The sequence below is a fragment of the Hyperolius riggenbachi genome, chromosome 8 (genome assembly GCF_040937935.1).
Source record: "Hyperolius riggenbachi isolate aHypRig1 chromosome 8, aHypRig1.pri, whole genome shotgun sequence".
Taxonomy (NCBI): domain Eukaryota; kingdom Metazoa; phylum Chordata; class Amphibia; order Anura; family Hyperoliidae; genus Hyperolius; species Hyperolius riggenbachi.
In genome coordinates this window covers 283,774,641-283,802,610 of record NC_090653.1, presented here as the reverse complement: position 1 = coordinate 283,802,610, position 27,970 = coordinate 283,774,641, and the positions used below count along the sequence as shown (strand labels likewise).

At 49.1% G+C, this 27,970-nt stretch overlaps 1 protein-coding gene across 3 annotated transcripts in view; it reads right to left on the bottom strand.

Annotated features, from left to right (window-relative positions):
• Nucleotides 1-27,970, bottom strand: part of LOC137527945 (uncharacterized) — a 270,389-nt gene that overhangs the window by 46,751 nt on the left and 195,668 nt on the right. For 2 of the 3 annotated variants that reach the window (XM_068249062.1, XM_068249063.1), the window contains exon 8: nt 25,720-26,004. The exons of the other annotated variant lie outside the window; for it this stretch is intronic. In XM_068249062.1, coding sequence (XP_068105163.1) covers nt 25,720-26,004 — 285 coding nt within the window. The remainder of the gene's footprint in view (nt 1-25,719; nt 26,005-27,970) is intronic. 3 annotated transcript variants of the gene reach the window in all.

Genomic DNA, 27,970 nt, shown 5'->3' with positions numbered 1-27,970 from the left:
CTTTGGCTTAGCAAGTGCTCTATTGTGATCATTTACCTAGCGTTTTTGCTCACCTACACCTGCCATATACACCTATATTGTTGTTAGTTAGATAGACATTGTATTTTAGTTAGTAGCTTGTGTGTTACATTAGAGACAGGCAGCTGCTGCAAGCTTACAGGTTTAGGCCTCAGGGGGGCCTTGCCTCTGTGGGCAGCTGTCCTCTGTTTATTTCTCTCATCTATACCAGTATTTCTGCTGTCCTTTACTAATAGTATTGTAGTTATACTGTACTAGGAGTAGGACACTCACTGACTGTCACTGTTTATAGGCTACTAGCTAGCTCTGCGTGTGTGCACTCACTCACTGTCTGTGTGTACACACACTCTATTTCCTTCTGATTACTGATAGATTATTGTTAGTTAGTTGTACTTACTTACTACTTACTCTTACTGTACCCGTAGGGACACTCACTGTCACTGTTCATATAGGCTACTAGCTCCTGCGTGTGCGCACTGCACTCACTGTCTGAGTGTACACACACAACACACACTCTATTTCCTTCTGATCGCTGATTGATTATCGTAATTAGTTAGTTCTACTTACTGTTACTACTTACTCTTACTGTACTAGGAGTCTAGGACACTCAGTCACTGTCCATAGGCTACTAGCTCCTGCGTGCGTGCACTCACTGTCTGAGTGTACACACACCCACACTCCATTTCCTTCTGATCGCTGATTGATTATTGTAATTAGTTAGTTCTACTTACTGTTACTACTTACTCTTACTGTACTAGGAGTCTAGGACACTCAGTCACTGTGTTCATAGGCTACTAGCTCCTGCGTGCGTGCACTCACTGTCTGAGTGTACACACACCCACACTCCATTTCCTTCTGATCGCTGATTGATTATTGTAATTAGTTAGTTGTACTTACTGTTACTACTTACTCTTACTGTACTAGGAGTCTAGGACACTCAGTCACTGTCCATAGGCTACTAGCTCCTGCGTGCGGTCACTCACTGTCTGAGTGTACACACACCACCCACACTCTATTTCCTTCTGATCGCTGATTGATTATTGTAATTAGTTAGTTCTACTTACTGTTACTACTTACTCTTACTGTACTAGGAGTCTAGGACACTCAGTCACTGTGTTCATAGGCTACTAGCTCCTGCGTGCGTGCACTCACTGTCTGAGTGTACACACACCCACACTCCATTTCCTTCTGATCGCTGATTGATTATTGTAATTAGTTAGTTCTACTTACTGTTACTACTTACTCTTACTGTACTAGGAGTCTAGGACACTCAGTCACTGTGTTCATAGGCTACTAGCTCCTGCGTGCGTGCACTCACTGTCTGAGTGTACACACACCCACACTCCATTTCCTTCTGATCGCTGATTGATTATTGTAATTAGTTAGTTCTACTTACTGTTACTACTTACTCTTACTGTACTAGGAGTCTAGGACACTCAGTCACTGTCCATAGGCTACAAGCTCCTGCGTGCGTGCACTCACTGTCTGAGTGTACACACACCCACACTCCATTTCCTTCTGATCGCTGATTGATTATCGTAATTAGTTAGTTGTACTTACTGTTACTACTTACTCTTACTGTACTAGGAGTCTAGGACACTCAGTCACTGTGTTCATAGGCTACTAGCTCCTGCGTGCATGCACTCACTGTCTGAGTGTACACACACCCACACTCCATTTCCTTCTGATCGCTGATTGATTATTGTAATTAGTTAGTTCTACTTACTGTTACTACTTACTCTTACTGTACTAGGAGTCTAGGACACTCAGTCACTGTGTTCATAGGCTACTAGCTCCTGCGTGCGGTCACTCACTGTCTGAGTGTACACACACCCACACTCCGTTTCCTTCTGATCGCTGATTGATTATTGTAATTAGTTAGTTCTACTTACTGTTACTACTTACTCTTACTGTACTAGGAGTCTAGGACACTCAGTCACTGTGTTCATAGGCTACTAGCTCCTGCGTGCGTGCACTCACTGTCTGAGTGTACACACACCCACACTCCATTTCCTTCTGATCGCTGATTGATTATTGTAATTAGTTAGTTCTACTTACTGTTACTACTTACTCTCACTGTACTAGGAGTCTAGGACACTCAGTCACTGTGTTCATAGGCTACTAGCTCCTGCGTGCGTGCACTCACTGTCTGAGTGTACACACACCCACACTCCATTTCCTTCTGATCGCTGATTGATTATTGTAATTAGTTAGTTCTACTTACTGTTACTACTTACTCTTACTGTACTAGGAGTCTAGGACACTCAGTCACTGTGTTCATAGGCTACTAGCTCCTGCGTGCGTGCACTCACTGTCTGAGTGTACACACACCCACACTCCATTTCCTTCTGATCGCTGATTGATTATTGTAATTAGTTAGTTCTACTTACTGTTACTACTTACTCTTACTGTACTAGGAGTCTAGGACACTCAGTCACTGTGTTCATAGGCTACTAGCTCCTGCGTGCGTGCACTCACTGTCTGAGTGTACACACACCCACACTCCATTTCCTTCTGATCGCTGATTGATTATTGTAATTAGTTAGTTCTACTTACTGTTACTACTTACTCTTACTGTACTAGGAGTCTAGGACACTCAGTCACTGTGTTCATAGGCTACTAGCTCCTGCGTGCGTGCACTCACTGTCTGAGTGTACACACACCCACACTCCATTTCCTTCTGATCGCTGATTGATTATTGTAATTAGTTAGTTCTACTTACTGTTACTACTTACTCTTACTGTACTAGGAGTCTAGGACACTCAGTCACTGTGTTCATAGGCTACTAGCTCCTGCGTGCGTGCACTCACTGTCTGAGTGTACACACACCCACACTCCATTTCCTTCTGATCGCTGATTGATTATTGTAATTAGTTAGTTCTACTTACTGTTACTACTTACTCTTACTGTACTAGGAGTCTAGGACACTCAGTCACTGTGTTCATAGGCTACTAGCTCCTGCGTGTGGTCACTCACTGTCTGAGTGTACACACACCCACACTCCATTTCCTTCTGATCGCTGATTGATTATTGTAATTAGTTAGTTCTACTTACTGTTACTACTTACTCTTACTGTACTAGGAGTCTAGGACACTCAGTCACTGTGTTCATAGGCTACTAGCTCCTGCGTGCGGGCACTCACTGTCTGAGTGTACACACACTAAATTTACTTGTGATTACTACTGATTATTGTAACTGCTAGTTGTACTTCCTGACTGTTACTACTTACTTACTGTACTAGGGGACACTCACTCAGTCACCTCACCAACCAACCCACTCCATTAAAGTACCCCACTTTTCACCCGCCCTTTTACAAAACTTTTGTCTATACGCCCAAAACATTTAAGATGTCTGGAAGTGGCAGCCAGCGCGGTTTGGGCAAGGGGAAGGGCAGCAAGGGAATCAGGAGGAGAGGGAGCAGCATTGTGGCAAGCCGCGGCCGCGGGCGCGCCACCATGCACAGTTCCGCAGCAGCAGCAGCAGCGTCAGTGGCTAACATTCCTCCCATAGCCACTGGCCGTGGACGCCTTGGGCGCCGCCCAGCAGGAGCATCTGCAACTCACGCTGCAGAGACACAGCAGCAGCAGCGTGTAGCACCTGCTCCCATTTTCCTCCAGCCGGGTCGGAAACGTCCCATTGAGGAAAAGGATGCAGACACTGTGGTGCAACTCATGACGGAGGATGAGCAGCCCGCCATCAGCTCTGCATCCGAGGCCTCCACCCTCACCACCACCACCACCCCTGTTCGCAGCAGCCGCCCAGCAGGGTCTGGGGAGGAGGCCAGTTCACCGTCACTCGCCGACCTGTCATTCAGCAGTCTTTTGACCCCAGGCATCATGAGTAAATTGTCTGCTGTTGTTGGCGATCTTGAGGAGGAGATGCTGATGGGCACTTTGGGGGATGAGGGATTGGACAGCAAGACTGTGGCGACAGTCAAGCAGCCCATCCATGCATCAGGAGAGGAGTTTGGGGGGTCCTCATCCCAGCAGGACATGTTTCAGGAGGGGGAGGATGATGATGACCCGGTGACAGACAGAGACTGGGTGCCACCACCTCCAGGGGATGTCGTCCTCAGCAGCTCTGAGGAGGAGGAGGAGGATGCGCTTGTGGGCCTTGCAAGGAGGCGCATCATTGCAAGCATTGGCAGCGTCCCACAGCCTGCTGGTGTCTCAGGCTCAGCAGCAGCAGCAGCAGCATCAGCCAGTACCACCCCCAGCCGCACCCAAGCCCCCCCCCCAACCACCACAGGGAGACAGGCAGCAGCGCTTCCATGCCGTAGGGGGAAGTTTCTGTCACCAATCTGGCGGTTTTTCACCATGCCCACTGTGTACAGCAAGTACGCCACTTGCAACCACTGTCAGCGGAAGTTGAGCAGAGGTGCAGACCCCTTAAAGTTCAGCACCAGCTCGCTCATCAACCACCTTGCGGCTAAACATTTCCACCAGCATGAGGAGTTCCAGAGGCTGAAGGCATCTGCTGCTGGCAGTGGCACCACACCCATCACTGCACAGCCTTCAGCAGCAGCAGCAGCAACAGCAGCCACCCGCCCTCCTGCTCCTCCAGCAGCACCAGCAGGAGTGCGGAAACGCACTGCTCCTCCCCCCTCTGCAACTCCTGCCGCCGACACTGAGGCCTGTTCTGGCAGCCAGTCCTCAGTGGCCTCCTCTGCTGTGTCTGCTGATTCCCGTGTCAGCAAAAGGCCACGCCAGAGCCTTTTGAGCGAGTCCTTCCAGGGGGTGGTTAGGGCTCTGCCTCCCAGCAGCCGTCGCGTGCGGCAGCTGAACGGCTTGCTGGCACGGGCCATGTGCTCCCAACTCCTGCCGTACACGCTCGTGCAGGAGGGGAGCGACATTCGTGCGCTGCTTGCTTGCGCAGCCCCAGACTGGCAGCTCCCCAGCAGACACTTCTTTGCCCGCAAGGCCATTCCTGCACTGCACCGCTTTGTGATGGCCAATGTGGAGCGAGGGCTGGAGCACGCGGTTGGTGAAAGGGTCCACGTCACCATGGACTCCTGGAGCAGCCGCTTTGGGACAGGCCACTACCTGTCCTTCACTGTCCACTGGGTCAGCTTGGTGGAAGGGGGTGAGGATGGGAGAGCAGCAGCGGGCACAGCAGCAGCAGCAACACAGTGGGTGGTGCCACCCCGCAGGCTCAGGGGAACTGCAGCAGGTTCCTCCGATCCTCTGCCATCCTCCGGCACACCTGGCCAAACCCCCCGCCTCAGCAGCAGCGTGAAGGCCCGCCACTGCCAAGCGCTGCTGCACTTGGTCAGCCTTGGGAAGACCAAGCTGACGGCAACCCATGTGTTGGCCAAACTCCAGGAGCAGGAGAGGATTTGGCTGACCCCCAGAGGCCTCAGAGTCGGAGAGGTGGTGGCCGACAATGGGGCCAATCTGGTTGCCGCAATAGACAGGGGAAACCTGACCCACATCCCCTGTCTTGCCCACGTGCTGAACCTGGTGGTGCAGAAGTTCCTGCGCACCTACCAGGGGATGGGCGAACTGCTGGAAACGGCAAGGAATGTTGTGCGTCACTTCCGGCGCTCGGCTGCAGCCTGTGCGAGCCTGGAAGACGTGCAAAAGGAGCTGGATCTGCCACGCCATCGGCTGATCCTTGACGTTCCGACTCGCTGGAACTCCACCCTGGCGATGTTGGAGCGTCTGGTTGAACAGAGGCGCGCTGTCAAACAGTACCTTGCCCTGGCCACTGTTTCCGCAGCTCAGAGAAGGGACAAGACCAGCAACATCCCGTCCATTGTCCCCGATGATGACTGGAGGCACATGCAGCAGGTGTGCTTAGTGCTGGCTCCCTTCCTGCAGGCCACAAACATGGTGAGCAGGGACCATGCTATGGTCTGCGAGTGGGTGCCCCTGGTTTCTCTGCTGAACAGGGCCCTCGATGCTTTGCTGGAACAGGGAGCGGCAGCCTTGGACCAGCAGGAGCGGCAACCAGCTGCGCAGTCCACCTCTGAGGGGGAGGAGGAGGAGGACTTGGTGGAGGTCCCTGATCTGGCTGCTGATGAGGGGGATCAGCACAGCGCAGCTGAGTTGGTGCGGGGGTGGAGAGAGGATGAGGCGGCAGAGGAGGAGGATGAGGACAGCACTGACGTCGATGTGCCAGCAGACGTGGCCCGCCTCTTCCCAATGGCAGCGCACATGCTGACGTGCCTGCGCAGGGACCCCAGGGTGATCCAGATGAAGCAGAGGGAGGACATCTGGATCAGCATGATGTTGGACCCACGCCTCAAGGGGAAGTTGAGCCAGTTCCTGCCGCCTGCAGGAGGAGACCCAGCGCAACAAATAAGGAGCTTGCAGCAGGCCCTTGTTGAGCGCTTGGAGGAAGCCTTCCCCCAGCCTTCCACCCCCACTGTCCAGCAGCCAGCACAGAGGCAGCAGCAGGTGCCTGCATCCAGCAGCAGCAAGCGCCCCACAGACCTGCTGTCTCTCAGCCACGAGCTCTACAGGACTGTAGAGGCTCCGGCAGCAGTGACTAGAGAGGAGATGCATGCAGCAGCATCCTCCTCCGGTCACAGCCAGCGCCTGACCCGCATGGTGGCTGACTACATGGGGTCGTACAGCGGGCTTGACAGCGATGCCCCTGTTGATCCCATGGAGTATTGGGTCAAGCGCATGGAGATCTGGAGCGAGCTGGCGCAGTACGCCCTGGAAGTGCTGTCCTGCCCCCCTTCCAGCGTGCTGTCCGAGCGCTGCTTCAGTGCAGCTGGTGGCGTGGTCACCGAGAAACGCTCACGTCTGTCTCACAAGTCTGTGGACAGACTGACGTTTCTCAAGATGAACCAGGCGTGGGTGGAAGGCGAGTTCCTGGCCCCTGTTGTCGGCGAGAGGGGGACATGAACTGGCTGCCGGAACCATCGTTAATGTGCCTTACCACCCTTTACCACCTCCTGGCTCCTGCTCACTAAGCCAGCCTGGTTCACTTTGACTATTACGTCGCCTGCAGCCACACATTTTACACCTACAGTGGGCTGCTGTGTACTGCCCTTCTGCTGTCTGTCTGTGTTTCCCACTGCCAGGGTACACAGATGATTTACCTTCTGCTGCCACTCTGCCACCAGCTATTACGTCAAACAATAGCTATATTGGTTGCAAAACCAAAAACCAAAAAAACATAAAAAAAAAAAAAAGGTTTAATTTTTCTGAGGTGCCCGGGTTGAAAACTGTGTTGTCCCAGTTGTGTATTGGACACAATGTGGGCTGCACGACCGCTGTCTGGGACCTCCTGTTGTGTTTATTTACAGCCCTAGTATCACCGCTAGGTACCAGGGCTATTATGTCACGCTGCCTACCTGCTGCCACACTCACACTGCTCCTCCATACCTCCTCCTGCTGCTGCTGCTGCTGTCTGTCTGTGTTTCCCACTGCCAGGGTACACAGATGATTTACCTTCTGCTGCCACTCTGCCACCAGCTATTACGTCAAACAATAGCTGCTCGCCTACTCCTCCATTCCTCCTCCTGCTGCTGCTGTCTGTCTGTGTTTCCCACTGCCAGGGTACACAGATGATTTACCTTCTGCTGCCACTCTGCCACCAGCTATTACGTCAAACAATAGCTATATTGGTTGCAAAACCAAAAACCAAAAAACCATAAAAAAAAAAAAAAGGTTTAATTTTTCTGAGGTGCCCGGGTTGAAAACTGTGTTGTCCCAGTTGTGTATTGGACACAATGTGGGCTGCACGACCGCTGTCTGGGACCTCCTGTTGTGTTTATTTACAGCCCTGGTATCACCGCTAGGTACCAGGGCTATTATGTCACGCTGCCTACCTGCTGCCACACTCACACTGCTCCTCCATACCTCCTCCTGCTGCTGCTGCTGCTGTCTGTCTGTGTTTCCCACTGCCAGGGTACACAGATGATTTACCTTCTGCTGCCACTCTGCCACCAGCTATTACGTCAAACAATAGCTGCTCGCCTACTCCTCCATTCCTCCTCCTGCTGCTGCTGTCTGTCTGTGTTTCCCACTGCCAGGGTACACAGAATTACCTTCTTCTGCTGCCACTCTGCCACCAGCTATTACGTCAAACAATAGCTATATTGGTTGCAAAACCAAAAACCAAAAAACCATAAAAAAAAAAAAAGGTTTAATTTTTCTGAGGTGCCCGGGTTGAAAACTGTGTTGTCCCAGTTGTGTATTGGACACAATGTGGGCTGCACGACCGCTGTCTGGGACCTCCTGTTGTGTTTATTTACAGCCCTGGTATCACCGCTAGGTACCAGGGCTATTATGTCACGCTGCCTACCTGCTGCCACACTCACACTGCTCCTCCATACCTCCTCCTGCTGCTGCTGCTGCTGTCTGTCTGTGTTTCCCACTGCCAGGGTACACAGATGATTTACCTTCTGCTGCCACTCTGCCACCAGCTATTACGTCAAACAATAGCTGCTCGCCTACTCCTCCATTCCTCCTCCTGCTGCTGCTGTCTGTCTGTGTTTCCCACTGCCAGGGTACACAGAATTACCTTCTTCTGCTGCCACTCTGCCACCAGCTATTACGTCAAACAATAGCTATATTGGTTGCAAAACCAAAAACCAAAAAACCATAAAAAAAAAAAAAAAGGTTTAATTTTTCTGCGGTGCCCGGGTTGAAAACTGTGCTGTCCCAGTTGTGTATTGGACACAATGTGGGCTGCACGACCGCTGTCTGGGACCTCCTGTTGTGTTTATTTACAGCCCTGGTATCACCGCTAGGTACCAGGGCTATTATGTCACGCTGCCTACCTGCTGCCACACTCACACTGCTCCTCCATACCTCCTCCTGCTGCTGCTGCTGCTGTCTGTCTGTGTTTCCCACTGCCAGGGTACACAGATGATTTACCTTCTGCTGCCACTCTGCCACCAGCTATTACGTCAAACAATAGCTGCTCGCCTACTCCTCCATTCCTCCTCCTGCTGCTGCTGTCTGTCTGTGTTTCCCACTGCCAGGGTACACAGAATTACCTTCTTCTGCTGCCACTCTGCCACCAGCTATTACGTCAAACAATAGCTATATTGGTTGCAAAACCAAAAACCAAAAAACCATAAAAAAAAAAAAAAAGGTTTAATTTTTCTGAGGTGCCCGGGTTGAAAACTGTGTTGTCCCAGTTGTGTATTGGACACAATGTGGGCTGCACGACCGCTGTCTGGGACCTCCTGTTGTGTTTATTTACAGCCCTGGTATCACCGCTAGGTACCAGGGCTATTATGTCACGCTGCCTACCTGCTGCCACACTCACACTGCTCCTCCATACCTCCTCCTGCTGCTGCTGCTGCTGTCTGTCTGTGTTTCCCACTGCCAGGGTACACAGATGATTTACCTTCTGCTGCCACTCTGCCACCAGCTATTACGTCAAACAATAGCTGCTCGCCTACTCCTCCATTCCTCCTCCTGCTGCTGCTGTCTGTCTGTGTTTCCCACTGCCAGGGTACACAGATGATTTACCTTCTGCTGCCACTCTGCCACCAGCTATTACGTCAAACAATAGCTGCTCGCCTACTCCTCCATTCCTCCTCCTGCTGCTGTCTGTCTGTGTTTCCCACTGCCAGGGTACACAGAATTACCTTCTGCTGCCACTCTGCCACCAGCTATTACGTCAAACAATAGCTATATTGGTTGCAAAACCAAAACCAAACAAACCATTAAAAAAAAAAAAGGTTTAATTTTTCTGAGGTGCCCGGGTTGAAAACTGTGTTGTCCCAGTTGTGTATTGGACACAATGTGGGCTGCACGACCGCTGTCTGGGACCTCCTGTTGTGTTTATTTACAGCCCTGGTATCACCGCTAGGTACCAGGGCTATTATGTCACGGCGAGCTGCCTGCCTCATTGACTGCCTGCTGCCACACACTCATCCTCCTCCTCCTGCTGCTGAATTTACCTCCTGCTGTCTTTGTGTTTCCACTGCCAGGGAGCACATACAATGGCGCTTCCAACATGCGTGCGCCCACCAGCTATTTGTTACGCTCAAAAATAGCTGCATTTCTTTAAAAAAAAAATTGAAAAGAGAAATACGTGAAGAAGAAGAAGACGATATTGAAAAGGAAGGAGAAGATGAAGATGAAGAAGAAGAAGAAGAAGAAGAAGAAGAAGAAGATGAAGAAGATGATGAAGAAGAAGATGAAAAAGAAGATGAAGAAGAAGAAGAAGAAGAAGATGAAGAAGATGATGAAGAAGATGAAGAAGAAGAAGATGATGAAGAAGATGAAGAAGAAGAAGATGATGAAGAAGATGAAGAAGATGAAGAAGAAGAAGAAGAAGAAGAAGAATAAGAAGAAGAAGAAGAAGAAGAAGAAGAAGAAGAAGAAGAAGAAGAAGAAGAAGAAGAAGAAGAAGAAGAAGAAGAAGAAGAAGAAGAAGAAGAAGAAGAAGAAGAAGAAGAAGAAGAAGAAGAAGAAGAAGAAGAAGAAGAAGAAGAAGAAGAAGAAGAAGAAGAAGAAGAAGAAGAAGAAGAAGAAGAAGAAGAAGAAGAAGAAGAAGATGATGATGATGATGATGATGATGATGATGATGATGATGATGATGATGATGATGATGATGATGATGATGATGATGATGATGATGATGATGATGATGAAGAAGAAGAAGAAGAAGAAGAAGAAGAAGAAGAAGAAGAAGAAGAAGAAGAAGATGATGAAGAAGAAGAAGAAGATGATGATGATGATGATGATGATGATGATGAAGAAGAAGAAGAAGAAGAAGAAGAAGAAGAAGAAGAAGAAGAAGAAGAAGATGAAGATGAAGATGAAGATGAAGATGAAGAAGATGAAGAAGAAGACAATATAGAAGAAGAAGAAGAAGATATAGAAGAAGAAGAAGATGATATAGAAGAAGAAGATCGAGAAGAAGAAGAAGAAAGATAAAGAAGAAGAAGAACAAGTATATACAGTAACACTACTGAACAAAATTAAGGACACAACTTCTCTTTCCACATTTTTTTTTAAAGGAACATCCCCACATAATCACTTGCTGTTGTTACTTGGAAAAAAAGAGGTTTCTTGCATCATTCACCCTCAAAACAAGTGTTGGAAGCTATTTAAGGCCAATTCGAATAGTCAGCTCGAATAGTTAGCTCGAATACCGACTCGAATAGTGAGCTCGAAGTCCGAGGTCGAATCGAATAGTAAAAATTATTCGACTCGAATATTCGACTGACCTCGAATAATTTACTATTCGAATTCGACCAAACTCGAATTTTAAAAAGGGGTATTTGAGCATCACTACCCCTCACCAGTCTCACAAAGAAAGGGGCAGATACCAACCACTGGTCCCCCGAAGCCCTGGCTGCTTTCTCCACTTTGAAAGAATTGTTTTGCTCTGCACCCATTTTGAGACACGTTGACACCTCCTATCCCTTTATTGTGGAGGTGGACGCCTCGGAGGTCGGGGTAGGGGCTGTGCTGACTCTCAGCGCACTGGGTTGCAGGGAAGATTACACCCGTGTGCCTATTTCTCTCGTAGGTTTTCACCAGCAGAGAAAAACTACGATATAGGCAACAGGGAGCTCCTAGCCATTAAAATGGCCTTTGAAAAATGGCGTCATTGGTTAGAAGGAGCAGAGCATATGATTACAGTTTACACTGATCACAAAAATTTGGAATACATTGAGGGGGCTAAAAGATTAAGCCCCCGTCAGGCTCGGTGGTCATTGTTTTTCTCGAGATTTAGATTTATTATTACGTACACTCCGGGTAGTAAAAACATTAAAGCGGATGCCCTGTCCAGATGTTTTGAACCGGAGACAGCACAGCCCTCAGACCCAGAGACTATTATCCCACAGAAAGTTGTGTTGGCAGCCACAGAGACTTGGAAAGACTGGACAGAGACTTTAAGTCCCTTCCAGCAGGATGTCCCTGAGGGAAAGCCGGAAGGGGTTATGTTTGTACCACTGCCATTTCGTCTCCAGATCTTACAGATGTTCCATTCGCACAAGAATGCTGGTCATCTGGGGGCCTCCAGAACACAGGACCTGGTTGCCAGATGTGCTTGGTGGCCTTCTCTGGCAACGGATTGCAAGGAGTATGTTAGAGAGTGTGCAGTTTGTGCAAAAAGCAAACCCTCCCGTCTGGCACCTGTGGGAATGGTGCAGCCTTTGCCCACCCCGAATGAGCCGTGGACCCATTTGTCCCATGGATTTTGTGGGTGAACTTCCGAGGTCTGAAGGCATGTCGGTCATTTGGGTGGTAGTCGACCGTTTCAGTAAAATGGCCCATTGTGTGCCCTTGAAAGGACTCCCCTCGGCCCAGGAGTTGGCCGATCTTTTTATCGTCCACGTTTTCCGACTACATGGCATTCCGGAAAACATAGTGTCGGATCGGGGAGTCCAATTTGTTTCTAGATTCTGGAGGGCATTTTGTCATCAAATGGGCATGGAACTGTCGTTTTCATCGGGCTACCACCCACAGACCAATGGTCAGACTGAGAGAGTGAATCAGTCATTGGAGCAGTTTTTGAGGTGTTATGTTGCGGACGCGCAAATTGATTGGGTCAAGTTCTTGCCGTTCGCAGAATTTGCGCACAATAATTTGAAAAGCTCATCCTCTGGATTTTCACCGTTTCAGGTGGTAACTGGAAAGTTGCCTAAGTTCTCCCCACTGCCAGTAGCTTCCACTCCGTTTCCAGCTTTGGAGGCGTGGCAAAAATCATTTAAGAACATTTGGGGGAGCTTGAAAAATAATTTGGAGAAGGCTTTTCAAAGTCAGAAAGGTCAAGCTGACAAGAGACGCTCCGTAGAGTGGAAGTTCCGGCCAGGAGACTTGGTCTGGGTGTCCACGCGTCACTTGACCCTGAAACAGCCCTCGCCCAAGTTGGGACCCAGATTTGTGGGCCCTTTTCCAGTGACCAGGAAGATCAACAATGTTACTTATGCCATTGATCTTCCTGCCAGCATGCGTGGTGTAAGATCCTTTCATGTGTCCCTGCTTAAACCAGCAGTTCATGTAGGTCCCACTCCTCCTCCTCCTGTGATGGTAGATGACCAACCTGAGTACGAAGTAGAAAAGATTTTAGACTCACGTGTTGTACAGAACTCAGTGCAGTATCTAGTTCACTGGAAAGGGTATGGTATTGAGGAGAGAACATGGGTACCTGAGTGTCGCATGCACGCGGATAAATTAAAGAAGTAGTACCACGCCCTACATCCTGGGAAGCCGGGTAGGAGCTGTCCGGAGTCCACTCCTCAGGGGGGGGGTACTGTGAGAAAACGCGGAATAGCTGCGAGTACTCAGAGCAAGGTGGCTGAATCCGCGTCCAACCCGGCAGGTTGCGCGCGGTGGGTCTGCATCCACTGGCATGACGGAGCGCGATGAAACCGCCGCATGCCTATGAACAAGGCGGCGGATTCCGCGTCAGACGCGGATGTTGGCACGCATAGGCATAATTCTGACAGTACTGCTGAACGCGGAGGAACCGCCGCATGCTTGGACAGCGGTGTGGCTGGTTCCGCATCCAACACAGCAGAAACATTACAACACATGTCTGGTGTGGCTGGGACTGATAGTCCACACAGGTTCAGGAGGACGCGCGCGCGGAGAGGCAGAGCCTTTATGAAAGTCAGAAGGGCGTCAGCTGACCAAGCCGGTCAGCTGACAATTCCAGCAGTTTTCATTGGTCCAGCACTTAGGGGTGGCGCTGGAGAGCGCTGGGGTATATATACTGGGTGCTGGTCATTTCTCTGGTGTCTGGCGTTGCGATCACTACGTGGTAGCACTCAGACCTTCTGTCAGTATCTGTGTTATTATCTAGATCAGTTTCCAAGGTGTTGATGACCAAGGAGCTCACACCTTAGTCTAGGAATCCTGTTATTATCTGTGTTATTATCTAGACCAGTTTCCAAGGTGTTGATGACCAAGGAGCTCACACCTTAGTCTAGGAATCCTGTTACCATCTGTATTATTATCTAGACCAGTTCTGGGGTGTTGATGATCTAGGAGCTCACACCCAAGTCTAGGCATTGTTGATTATTTGTTATGACCTTCTGCTTTCCTGACCACTCTTCTGATCTCTGATTAGGTACTTCGCTATATCTGATACTCTGTTGCCAAACTCTGCTAGTCTTAGGATTTCGCATCTGTCTCCTGTCTCTGTACTTTATCTGTCTGTGTGTTAACGACCTGGCCTGTCCGACCTCGAGAACTATCTTCCCTGTTGGGAGATAGTTCCCAGTCCTGTCAGTGACACTTCACCTTTGGAGTCACTCACTCTCTGATCCTTCCCACTCTCAGCCTGGCTCGCCCCTTGGGGAGCATCAGACCAGTGGAAGGAACCTGTTCTCTAAGCAGTATCTCGTACTGCCTGGCACCCTCTATACGGGTGCTCTCCTCAAAGTGTACGGTTGCACCAAACACTCATATTACTCAGGTGTCCAGAGGTTAGAAATATATCTCATTATCGGTGATACTGCAGATCATCAATAATTGGGTATAAATCTGCATTCTCGGTGATTCTGCAGATCACCGGTAATCAGATCCTCTGTGTGTTACACCGATCGTTACATTCAGCCTCTTGAATTCCAAATGCTCCGTTTGGTGTTTATTGGCCAGATGGTTGATGAAGCTGGAGGTGCCATAAGTGGAGGAGTTAGACCCTCTGCTCAGTTTCACATGGCATACATTGCAAGTTACAAACTTGCTATCAAGTGAGGGCAGATGGAAAAACTGCCATATTGGGGATTGCAGTTTGCCCTTATGTCACTCAGAATGGGATGCTGATGCTGATGATTTTCTCCCAGTGGTGGTTGAGGCCTGGGGTTGAGTGGTGCGGCTGGTGGTAGTAGTGCCACTGGCAGATGGAGCAGCAGGCTGTGGGTCACACATTCCATGCCCACTGCTGCTCCTGCCAATCCCTGCAAAGCTGATCCTGCAGGCCAGAACCACTGAATCCTCCTCCTCAGAGTCAGAGATGACACCCCCCTCCGGTCGCTGGTAGCCCGGGTCCTTTACCTCATCATCAAGATCAAACTCCCCCTCCTTGAACAACTGCTGGGATGATGAGCCCGCCTCAAACTCCTCTTTTGCTGACACATCATGGACGGACTCCCCCCCAACAATTACTGTCAGCATCTCAGACTCTTCCGCAAAGCCAATTTTGCTCAGAATGTTTTCTTTAGGGCTGGTGGTGGCCTCACTGGCCTGCTCGTCATCCACCATCGGCTGCATCACAGGCGCGGCGTCTTTCTCCTCCAATTTGCGCAGCTGTCCCTGCTTGAAAGTGTCCGCAACACGCTGCTGCTTCTCTGCAGCGTGACTCCCCCTAACAGCTGGATGGCCAGTGGGTAGCGGCGGAATGGAGACTGATGCAGCAGAACTGCTGACGGAGGCCGCAGTGTTGCTCCCTCTCCTCTTGGCCTTGCTGCCCCTCCCCTGGATGCCAGTGCCAGACATAGTACAAGACTGTTGATGACGTCACAGATGATGTGTGGGGTACTTGTACTTTATTAGCGGTGGCGGGCTTGGACTGTGAATCAGCACGGAGTGACAGACATGAGCAGAGTACAACAACAAGACACACTGACACTGCTCAGTCAGCAGCACAGCAGCTGCAGCACTGCAATAATCTGTAGTAGCAGCTAACACAGTACTACTCTCACTCTCTAACAACTAATAGCACTGCAACTACACAATATAACACAGTAATCCTACCTACCTAACTACTAAGGCTAATAGCAGGCCAGCCAGCAGCAAGGGGCCTGGACTGTGTGCACACACAGCAGCACACACAGACAAAGACACAGGACCTAACTAGCAGGCACAGGCAGCTGCTGCAGCTGAAAGACTGACTGACAGACTGGGAGGCAGGACATTTTGGTGCATGAGGCAGGTGGACAAAAAGGGAGCCGCCATTCACTCCCATAATAAATATCGTTTAATGGGGGCCCAACAGGAAAAAAGGGCGCCGGAGAAAAATAACGTTTTACAAGCGGCGCCCGGAGACTTTTAATGTTTTATAACTGCTTCTCATGATTACACATTATTTAATGATTTATAATTTTTTAAACATTATTTTTAAACGAAAAACAGTACAATATTTTTAAAAAACATTTTTAAATGAAAAACAGCACAATATTTTTTTTACAAATGTTATTAATGCTTATCACAGGGGGGTCTTAGGTTTAGGCACCACCAGGGGGGTCTTAGGTTTAGGCACCACCAGGGGGGTCTTAGGGTTAGGCACCACCAGGGGGGTCTTAGGTTTAGGCACCACCAGGGGCATCTTAGGTTTAGGCACCACCAGGGGGGTCTTAGGTTTAGGCACCACCAGGGGGGTCTAGGGGTTAGGCACCACCAGGGGGGTCTAGGGGTTAGGCACCACCAGGGGGTATAGGGGTTAGGGGTAGGTACAGGGAGGGTTCTGTGTGAGTAGGGTTAGGTATAGTTTTAGTAAAATTCTTATTAATCTTTTATAAAACGTTATTATACATTTCACTTTTTAAACAGGGAAGATTAACGTTTTTACAATTGCCGATTTCATACACATTATTTAATGATGTATAACTTTATAAAACATTATTTTTAAACGAAATATAGCACAATTTTTTTTAAACGTTATTCATGCTTATCGTTTAAAACCCTGCGCCCTTTTTTCCCCGTGCACTTTTTTAACGTACGCGACAGACTAACACTAACAAACTATACACAGACTAGCTAACTACAACACAGTAAAACAATAGTGTAGAGAAGGTGTTTAAGTGTAAAACTTGCTTCAGCCAAACATGCTGGAGAGTAGGGATGGTCGGAAAAGCCCATTTCCGATTCCGTGGTAATTCCGCATTCCGTCATTGCCAAATACCGATTCCGCTTTCCGCTACCAATTTCCGCATTCCAATGCGGAATTTCTGCCGGAAATCGCGGAAATTCCGCCCAACTTTAACATCGATTTTCTCAAAAACTATAAGGTCTTTTTGAAAACTGTATTTTGCATCTTGTTCAGAAAATTCTGTTTAATAAACCCTGAAAATTTGGTGTTTATAGGACGTACGGGGGCTTTGCTATTAACCGCTAAAGTCGGCGGATTTTTACTGTAATGTAAATGCAGAAAATAGGCAGATGCAGATTTTCTGCATTTTACATTACAGTAAAAATCCGCCGACTTTAGTGGTTAATAGCAAAGCCCCCGTAAGTCCTAGAAACACCAGGGGTTATTAAACTGAATGTTGTGAACAAGATACAAAAAAAAGTTTTCAAATGGACCTTATAGTTTTTGAGAAAATCAATGTTAAAGTCGGGCGGAATTTCCGCGATTTCCGGCGGAAATTTCCGCGATTTCCGGCGGAAATTTCCACGATTTCCGGCGGAAATTTCCACGATTTCCGGCGGAAATCCGCCTAACGCACTTGCATTACCGGTTTCCGCATTCCGATGCGGAAATGCAATTTCCGATCGGAATTTCGGAAATTGCATTTCCGCGGAATCCGAATGAGCATCCCTACTGGAGAGTTGTCTCTCAGTGGCAGTCACAAAGCAAGGATGAAATTCTCATCATGGTCCCCTCCTTTTATACTGGAGGGACTGGCCAAGGTTCCCCTCTGTGATTGGTTGCTTGGGCTTAGGCTGGAAGCCCTCTGATTGGCTGAATGACGCTCTGATTGGCTGAATGACGTCATGGACGTCATCTCCATGGTAACAGTACCCGGATCCGGATATCCGCATGATATCCGCGGATATCCGGGCATGCAACCAACTATCTGCAGATAGCTATCCGGATTTTGGCCCAGGTATCCGGAATCCGAATCCTGTCGGATAGCTGAAAAAGTTTGGATTTTCCGGGTTAACCGGATATCCGGAATCCTGATGAGCAGCACTGATTCCATGTGCTGTGACATCACCCTTAAACACACTGTAAAGCATACTTGTCAGCTTGTGGTGCAAGTGCTGCATCCTTTCTGCCTTCTGGTAATTTGGTAACATCTCCGCCACTTTGTGCTTATACCGAGGGTCTAGTAGTGTTGCCACCCAGTACAGGTCATTCCCCTTGAGTTTTTTTATATGAGGGTCCCTCAACAGGCTAGACAGCATGAAAGACCCCATCTGCACAAAGTTGGATGCTGACCTACTAGTCATCTCCTCTTGCTCTTCCTCAGTGATGTCAGGTAATGTTTGACTGCCTTATCAACTTTCGACGGTTCTTTCTCTACCATTGTTAAAGCTTACATCTATTTTTTTTTAAATTACTTCTGCTGTCTGTGCAGTTCCTTCAACGAGAATCTGATATGGAGGGCAAGTCTGCTATTCATTAAACTGTCTGATAAACTCTCCATGGTATTTTCTCAGTACCATGGTGACCACGGGTAACGGGCCGGGAATCAGGGTTCGATTCCGGTCTGGAGTGGGAGCCTGAGAAACGGCTACTAACACACATCCAAGGAAGGATCCAATGTGCTTTATGAGTAATGTACCTGCCCTGACCGTGCTTTCAGACCAGGCGTCCGTGGTCAGATGGACCCTTGAACCAACACTGTGTGCCAGAGATGACACCACTTGCCTTTCAACATCACGTTACAGTTTGGGTATCGCCTTTTTAGAAAAATAATTGCGGCCTGGTATCTTCCACTGCGGTGTCCCAATCGCCACAAAGTTTCGGAAGGCCTCAGAGTCCACCAGCTGGTATGGTAACAGCTGGCGAGCTAACAGTTCGACCAAGCCAGCTGTCAGACGCCGGGCAAGGGGGTGACTGGCAGACATTGGCTTCTTCCGCTCAAAGATTTCCTTAATGGACACCTGGCTGCTGTGGATAGAGGAGCAGGAAGCACTCAAGGTGAGCGGCGGAGTGGAGGAGGGTGGCTGTGAATGTGCAAGGGATAAAGAGGCTGAAGATGCTGCACCTGAAGGAGTTGGTATTATTCCACTAACTGGTATAATACAGTGTGCAGTCACACAGATGAAGTGAAAGGTATGCACTGACTGGACTAATATAGTGTGCAGTCACAGAGATGCAGTTAAAGGTATGTACTGACTGGTATAATACAATGTACAGTCGCAGAGATGCAGTGAAAGGTATGCACTGACTGGTATAATACAATGTGCAGTCACAGAGATGCAGCGAAAGGTATGCACTGACTGGTATAATACAATGTGCAGTCACAGAGATGCAGCCAAAGGTATGCACTGACTGGTATAATACAATGTGCAGTCACAGAGATGCAGCGAAAGGTATGCACTGACTGCTATAATACAATGTGCAGTCACAGAGATACAGTGAAAGCAGTGGCGGACATACGGCCGTGCCGCCGCACGAGGGCCCCTGAAGTTCCATTGCTTCAGGGGCCCATTAAGTATTGCTGTTTTTTTTATTATTATTATTGTACTTTTTTTTTTTTTTTTTACCTGGGGGGCCCCGACTCCTCCCCCCCTCACCTCCGGGCCCCCCCTCATGCCTCGGGCCCCCCCCTCATGCGGCGGGAGAGCGGAAAATACAGGAAGTCTCCGGGGCTCCAGCAGACGCTAGACGCTCAGCTGCTTGGTCTCCGATATGTCTCCAACTTGGAGACATATCGGAGACCAAGCAGCTGGGCCTCTAGCGTCTGCTGGAGCCCCGGAGACTTCCTGTATTTTCCACTCTCCTGCCGCGCATACCGGGAGGGGGGCCCCCCGAGGTGAGGGAGGGAGGATAGGAGTCGGGCCCCCCACCCGGATAGCTACCCACCCACCCGGCTACCTACCTACCTACCCAACCGGCTACCTACCCGGCTACCTAACCACCCACCCGGCCACCTAACTACCCTGCTGGCTACCTACCCACCCGGCTACCTACCCACCCGGCTACCTACCCGGCTACCTAACTACCCACCCGGCTACCTACCCACCCGGCTACCTGCACACCCACCCGGCTATCTACCCGGCTACCTAACCACCCACCCGGCTACCTACCCACCCACCCGGCTACCTACCCACCCGGCTACCTACACACACACCCGGCTACCTACCCGGCTACCTAACCACCCACCCGGCTACCTACCCACCCGGCTACCTACACACCCACCCGGCTACCTAACCACCCACCCGGCTACCTACCCACCCGGCTACCTACCCACCCGGCTACCTAACCACCCACCCGGCTACCCACCCACCCGGCTACCTACCCACCCACCCGGCTACCTACCCACCCGGCTACCTACCCGGCTACCTAACCACCCTGCTGGCTACCTACCCACCTGGCTGCCTACCCGGCTACCTAACCACCCACCCGGCTACCTACCAGGCTACCTAACCACCCTGCCGGCTACCTACCCACCCGGCTACCCACCCGGCTACCTAACCACCCACCCGGCTACCTAACCACCCACCAGGCTACCTACCCACCCGGCTACCTACCAACCCACCAGGCTACCTACCTAAAGACCCACCAGGCTACCTACCTACCCACCCACCCGGCTACCTACCCACCCACCAGGCTACCTACCCACCCGGCTACCCAGCCACCCACCAGGCTACCTACCCACCCGGCTACCCAGCCACCCACCATGCTACCTACCCACCCGGCTAAGGGCTGCCTACCTACCCACCCACCAGGCTGCCTACCTACCTACCCACCAGGCTACCTACCCACCAGGCTACCTACCTACCCACTCACACACCAGGCTACCTATCCACCCAACCACCCATAGGAGCTGCGTGCCGGATGGAGGCTGGGACAGGAGGTCTGCTGCTGCAGGTGAGTAAATGGTTTTTTTTTATTATTTATATTAGCAGGTGTATTTTCTGGGCAGGTCTGCCACATGATTGTGTGTATGTTCTGGGCAGGTCTGCCACATGATTGCATGTATGTTCTGGGCAAATTTGCTACATGATTGCATGTGTTTTCTGGGCATATCTGCCGACATGATTGCACGTATTTTCTGGGCATATCTGCCGACATGATTGCACGTATTTTCTGGGCATATCTGCCGACATGATTGCACGTATTTTCTGGGCATATCTGCCGACATGATTGCACGTATTTTCTGGGCATATCTGCCGACATCATTGCACGTATTTTCTGGGCATATCTGGCGACATGATTGCACGTATTTTCTGGGCATATCTGCCGACATGATTGCACGTATTTTCTGGGCATATCTGCCGACATGATTGCACGTATTTTCTGGGCATATCTGCCAACATGATTGAATGCATTTTCTGGGCATATCTGCCGATATGATTCAATGTATTTTCTGGGCATATCTGCCGACATGATTGTATGTATTTTCTGGGCATACAGTATCTGCCGACATGATTCAATGTATTTTCTGGGCATATCTGCCGACATGATTGAATGTATTTTCTGGGCAAATCTGCCGACATGATTGAATGTATTTTCTGGGCAAATCTGCCGACATGATTGAATGTATTTTCTGGGCAAATATGCTCACATTATGTGTATTTTCTTGAGAAAACCTGCACAATTATGTGAATTTTCTGGGGAAAGGGTCACCAAAACTTGGGCCCACTGTCTTTGCGTTGCACTTTTCAAGGGAACCTGAGGTGAGAATAATATTGAGGCTGCCATATTTCTCTCCTTTTAAGCAATACCAGTTGCCTGGTTGCCGTGCTGGTCCTCTGCCTCTTATTCTTTCAACCACAGACCCTGAACAAGCATGCAGAAGGTCAGGGGTTTCTGACAATATTGTCAGAACTGAGAAGATTAAGCTGCATGCTTGTTGCTGGTGTAATTCAGTTTATTACTGCAGCCAAATAGATCAGCAGGGCCGCCAGGCAACTAGTATTGTTTAAAAGGAAATAAATATGGCAGCCTCCATATCACTCTCACCCCGGGATCACTTTAAATTACAGTTAGCTCCGCCCTTATCCGGTCATTGCCACGCCCATTTTTTGCCGCGCCGCAGGTCAGGAGGGCCACACAATTGAGATTTTGCACAGGGGCCCACTGCTGGCTGTGTCCGCCACTGAGTGAAAGGTATGCACTGACTGTGCTGGGCCTGGCACAGTATAGCAAGGGTAAGCTGTGACAGACAGGGCTGTATATGCAGTTAGTGTCAGTGGCACAACAACAAAAAAACACATTACAAGAGCATTAGCTCTCAAAAGAGCTTTTCTGGGGTGCTTTTCAGCAACAAATATCAGCAAGGAGCAAGCTAACAAGAGCTAACTAAGCTTTCTCTCCAGCAATGTCTCTCCCTTCTCTCACTAAGCAGGCAGCAGACAGAGTGAGAAAATGGCTGCCGCTGCTGCCTTTTATAAGGGGGGGGGGGGGGCGGGGGTCTAGGAGAGAGTGCAGCCTGATTGGCTGCCATGTGTCTGCTGACTGTGATGTAGAGGGTCACAGTTTAGCCCAATGATGTGGTATAGGGGGCGAATCGAACTCGCTATGTGTTCGCGGTCCGCCACAAACAAACGCAAACACCGAGTTCGTGGGCGAACCGTTTTGGGCCATCTCTGCTGCTAATGATGCTGATCGCGTCATTAGCGATCAGCGTTGGGAAACCGCAGGAGGGAGAGAGAGGTCTGCAGCTGTGGTCTCCAGCCTCCAGACTGGAATCAAGGCAGCGGTAATCAGCCACTGTTTGTAGATGTGCGGGGGGAGGAGGAGGAGGGGGGCAAGCGGGGAGGGGAGGAGGGCAGGCGGGCAGCCCCTCTACCCATCTACCTATACTGAAGGCCACTCTACCATCTACCTATACTGAAAGCCCCATACCTACCTACCTACCTATACAGAAAGCCGCATACCTACCTACCTATACTAAAAGCCCCATACCTAACTACCTATACTGAAAGCCCCATACCTAACTACCTATACTGAAAGCCCCATACCTACCTACCTATACTGAAAGCCCCATACCTACCTACCTATACTGAAAGCCCCATTACCTACCTACCTATATTGAGGACCCCATACCCACCTACCTATACTGAAGGCCCCATACCTACCTACTTATACTGAGGGCCCCATACCTACCTACCTATACTGAAGGCCCCATGCCTACCTACCTATACTGAGGACCCCATACCCATCTATCTATACTGAAGGCCCCTATACCTACCTACTTATACTGAAGGCCCCATACCTACCTACCTATACTGAGGACCCCATACCTACCTACCTATACTAAAGGCCCCATACCTACCTACCTATACTGAAGGCCCCATACCCACCTACCTATATTGAAGGCCCTATACCCACCTACCTATACTGAAGGCCCTATGCCTACCTACCTACCTATACTGAGGACCCCATACCCATCTATCTATACTGAAGGCCCCTATACCTACGTACCTATACTGAAGGCCCTATACCTACCTATCTATACTGAAGGCCCCATACCTTCAGAAGGCTAGAGTTATAGAAGGCTCCTATACCTACTACCTATAATGAACCTACCTATACCTAGCTACCTATAAAGAACTGAAGGCCCTTATACCTACCTACCTACACTGAAGGCCCCTATACCTACCTACCTACCTACCTATACCTAGCTATCTATACTGAATTAATCTATACCTAGGTACCTATCCTAAAGGCATCTATACCTAGCTACCTATGCTGAAGCAAAGCCTCCGGGCCAAGCAATGCAAAGACCCCAGCAAAGCAAAGACCCCGAGCCCCAGCCTAGCAAAGCCCCCAGCAAAGGTAAAGCCCCTGGGCCCCAGACAAGCAAAGCAAAGCCCCCAGCCTAGCAAAGCCCCAGAAACACAAAGCCCCCGGTCCCAGCAAAGCAAAGCCCCTGGGCCTCAGCCCAGCAAAGCAAAGCCTCCAGCCCAGAAAAGCAAAGCCCCAGGGCCCTAGCCTAGCAAAGCACAACTCCCAGCAAAGCAAAGCCTCTGGGCCCCAGCCCAGCAAAGCATAAAGCCAAGCAAAGCTTCCAACTCAGGAAAGCCTAGTAAAGCCCACAGCCCAGCAAAGCACCCAAAAATGCCCTCAACCCAGTTAAGCCCCCAGCAAATTGCCCAGCCCAGCAAAGCCCTCAGCAAATCACCCATCAAAGCCCCAGGCCCAGCGCCCAGCAAAGCCAGGCCGGCACAGCATCACCACCAGCCAGGCAGCTCATCATCACCACCAGCAAGCCCAGCATAACCGCCAGCTTAGTACAGCACACAGGCCAGCCAGCCGAAAACAAGACAGAAGCCTGGTGAGGGGCATATTTATGTAAAATACTGTCTATTGAATTTATTTAAGTTACACCACTGCTATGTTCAAGTGCATTTGGCCCCCACTATGACCACGCCCACTTTCAGCAGCATGACCACGCCCATTTTTTGCCACACAATCTTTGCTTCTTGATGCCCAGGGGTGCCCCGGATCTCCCAGGAACCTAGAAAGGCCCCTAGTATCACCCCTGCAGCAGGTCTGATAGAACTCTACTGCACTGCCGGCTTGCATTAATTAAGTATTCGACCACAACATCAGCTTCTTGGCCCCTCCCAGGTGCCCCTGACCACCCTACCCCTCCCCCCAACTGCTGCAGGGGTCAAGGGGGCTACTCCTGTGGTTGTGGTAGGGAGATCAATACATTTTCCCTAACCTTTGGCAGTGAAAACACAATACAATATCTCTAGTTATTGTATAAACTGCTAGTCTGCTACATCACAAGTTACACTTAGCAACATGGCCGGATTTGAGGCAAGGCCTCAAAGGCCATGGCCTAGGGCACCAGGAAGCAAGAGGTGGGCAAGCAGCCTGTGACTCTAACTGCAAAACATGTAAACTGCAGCAGTCTCAAACCCAGTCCCATATTACATAAATTTCAAAGCGCTATAGCTATTAAATGGAAAAGTTCATTGAGTGCGCTTTCACCAGACCTAGGCAAGTCTTTCAAAGTCACTATATTTCCTGCTCAGCGCACATCATTCCATAAACCTTCAGATCACTTAAATTGTTGCAATATTCTCAGCAGTGCCTCCACCATAAGCACCCAATAAAAATCACACTCACCGGACGTATTGACCTCTGTTAGATAAGTCAATCATGCACAAGCCCAGGAGTCCTAGGATCTTCAGGATCCTGGTGTCACCTCTGCCGATAACAGCTTATCCTCACTTGTACCTCAAAGAAAGCCTCACATAGCATAATACTGTTTTGCTAAAACCACGTTTTTATTTAAAAATTCACTCACATTTCCTTGATGAGTTTCAGGCACAGAGTTTTATACACGGGCTCTCCCCCGCCGCCAAGCTGGGCGTGATGGTATCTGTAGTCCCACCGACTTCCAGTTCTCCCACTGATTTCCGCCGCTCCGGGGGTCCGTTGTTTGTATTGCCCAGTACGTCCACCTCCTTGAGGTGCAAGTAAGGATAAGCTGGTATCGGCAGAGGTGACACCAGGATCCTGAAGATCCTAGGACTCCTGCGCTTGTGCATGATTGACCTATCGAACAGAGGTCAATACGTCCGGTGAGTGTGATTTTTATTGGGTGCTTATGGTGGAGGCACTGCTGAGAATATTGCAACAATTTAAGTGATCTGAAGGTTTATGGAATGTTGTGCGCTGAGCAGGAAATATAGAGTCAAACCCAGTCCCACCCTGCTTCCACAGGGGCGAGCAGTGATGCCCTGGTCCTCCTGTGCTCCCCCCAAGCACAGCACAGAATGGGGTGAGTACAGGACCAGGGAAGCACTCAGGATTTGGGGAGCACAAGATGAGAACGCAGGACCAGGGAAACAAACAGGACAGAGAGAACACAGAGGACGGGTGGTGCACAGGATGGGGCAGTTGGGAAGGGGGGAGGCTTTTTGGTATCAGTGGGCCCTGGGCGGTAAAATGCCCAAATCCGGCTCTGCTTACCAAGAGCTGTGATTTTCCTCTGTAGGTCTCCCCAAGCTTTGACTTTACTTGCCAAACTCTTCCAAGCTTCAATTTTATCTTCAAGGAGTCTCCAAGCTTTACTTTGGTAATCAAAGTGTCTCCAAGGTTTTAGATCACTTTCCAGGCCTTGCCAATTTTCAGTATTTTTTCTGGACGAAGCATGTCCCACTTTAATGTGCTTTAAAGATTCAATGTAAATCTGCAGATCGCTCCAGGCTTCGATATCACGTTGCCGGTGTTCCCAGGATCCTGGATCTTCCTCATCTGTTTCATAAGCAAAAGAAAAAAAAAAGATGCCTCAGATTTGGGTCTGCCAGCTACATCAGTAAAATACCGGCAGCATATGGGGTATGGGGATGAGTGTATGAGATCTGAAAGTTCGATTTAGCACTGAATCAAAACTATTCTGCTTATGAACGCTCATGGGGACAGGCCAGAGGGGTGGCAACATTTTGGTGTGAGTGTGCATCTGCCTGGAAAATGATTTGCTCCCAGCATTCACAGCAACCTCAATCAGCACAATAGAGTAGTGGGGGTGTCAGGGCACCCTGGAGAAAAAAGACACAGGAGTAAAAAAAAACAGAGCCCAATAGTGCAATATGTTTTCGTATACGTTATATTAACAGGTAATGTAATTGTACTACTCACAAAGGCGGGCTGCACAGGGGCAACTGACCACAGGAAGCAGGTGGAGTCAACAAACCCGACTCCACTCGGGGTGGTCCAACCAGACCTAGGCATGGCCGCTCTCCTCTGTGAAAATAATAGACTATTCCTATAATATGAACCTAGTATAGTCTGTCTGCACCCCTCCAACAGGGTATGTTGGTGGGTATATTAAGCACAATTTGGGCTCCCTCTAACAGATCGGCTATTTACAACTGGCACTTTTATTGGCCTGAGGAAGCGGGCTTAGACCTGTGAAACGCATTGCCGGTGCTAAATAAACATTTCTTTGTCCATGCAAAGAGCTTGACATTGACGTAAGAAGCCATCTCATTTATATGATTTTACCATCTTCTTAAAGAGACACTGAAGCGAAAAAAAAATGATGATATTATGATTTGTATGTGTAGCGCAGCTAAGAAATAAAACATTAAGATCAGATACATCAGTGTAATTGTTTCCAGTACAGGAAGAGTTGAGAAACTCCAGTTGTTATCTCTATGCAAACAAGCCATTAAGCTCTCCGACTAAGTTAGTCCTGGAGAGGGCTGTTATCTGACTTTTATTATCTCAACTGTAAGTGAACTGTTTACTTTTTCTCTGCTAGAGGAGAGGTCATTACTTCACAGACTGCTCTGAAAGACTTATTTCGAATGCTGAGTGTTGTGTAATCTGCACATATTAGAGAATAATACAATGTTAGAAAAAACACTATATACCTGAAAATAAAAGTATGAGAATATTTTCTTTGCTGCTAATCTTCTAGTAATTATTCATAGTACACAACCAATTCATTATATCATATATTTTTTTTCGCTTCAGTGTCTCTTTAATCTAATTTTATTTATACTGGGGTGCCTCTTTACTCAAATTGTGCTCAATCAGCACAGATTCCACCACAGCCATATATAAAATGGGCACCCAAATACATTTTACCTTCCTTTCCTTCTCACAAATATAGATTTCTTTTGGTGGTATTTGATTGCTGCTGTGTTTTATAAATATATACTATATGATGACCCGGCGTTGCCCGGGAATGTATTTGGCTGATGTCGGCTCCGCCCACTTTTTCTAACCCTAACATACAAACACTCAATGACCAAGTTTGTGAGCTTTGGCATCAATAATTTGTATATTCCCATAGAAATTAAACAAATTAGATTAGCTGCTTTTGACTCCGCCCCTCTCCAGCACTTGAACCCCAGGCACCCAATGACTAACTGCAGCAGGTTCGAGGCATCTTCTATTAACAGTGGCAGCATTTTAAATATTCCCCTTGAAAATCAACAGGTGAATTTTGATTGGCAATTATAGGCTCCACCCACTTCCCTGAATATTAATCCCAGTGACCATCCGGGCAAAGTTTGATGTTTGCCATTAACAGTGTAAAAAGGCCTGCAGTTTATATGTTCCCAGTGAAATTTGTATTTGGCTCTGCCCACTTTTTGTAACCTGGACAGTGACCAAGTTTTTGAGCTTTCAGGTCCTTGGCTTCAAGGAATACTTAAGTCAAACTGAAAAAATGACTTTTACTCACCTGGGGCATCCCTCAGCCCCCTGAAGC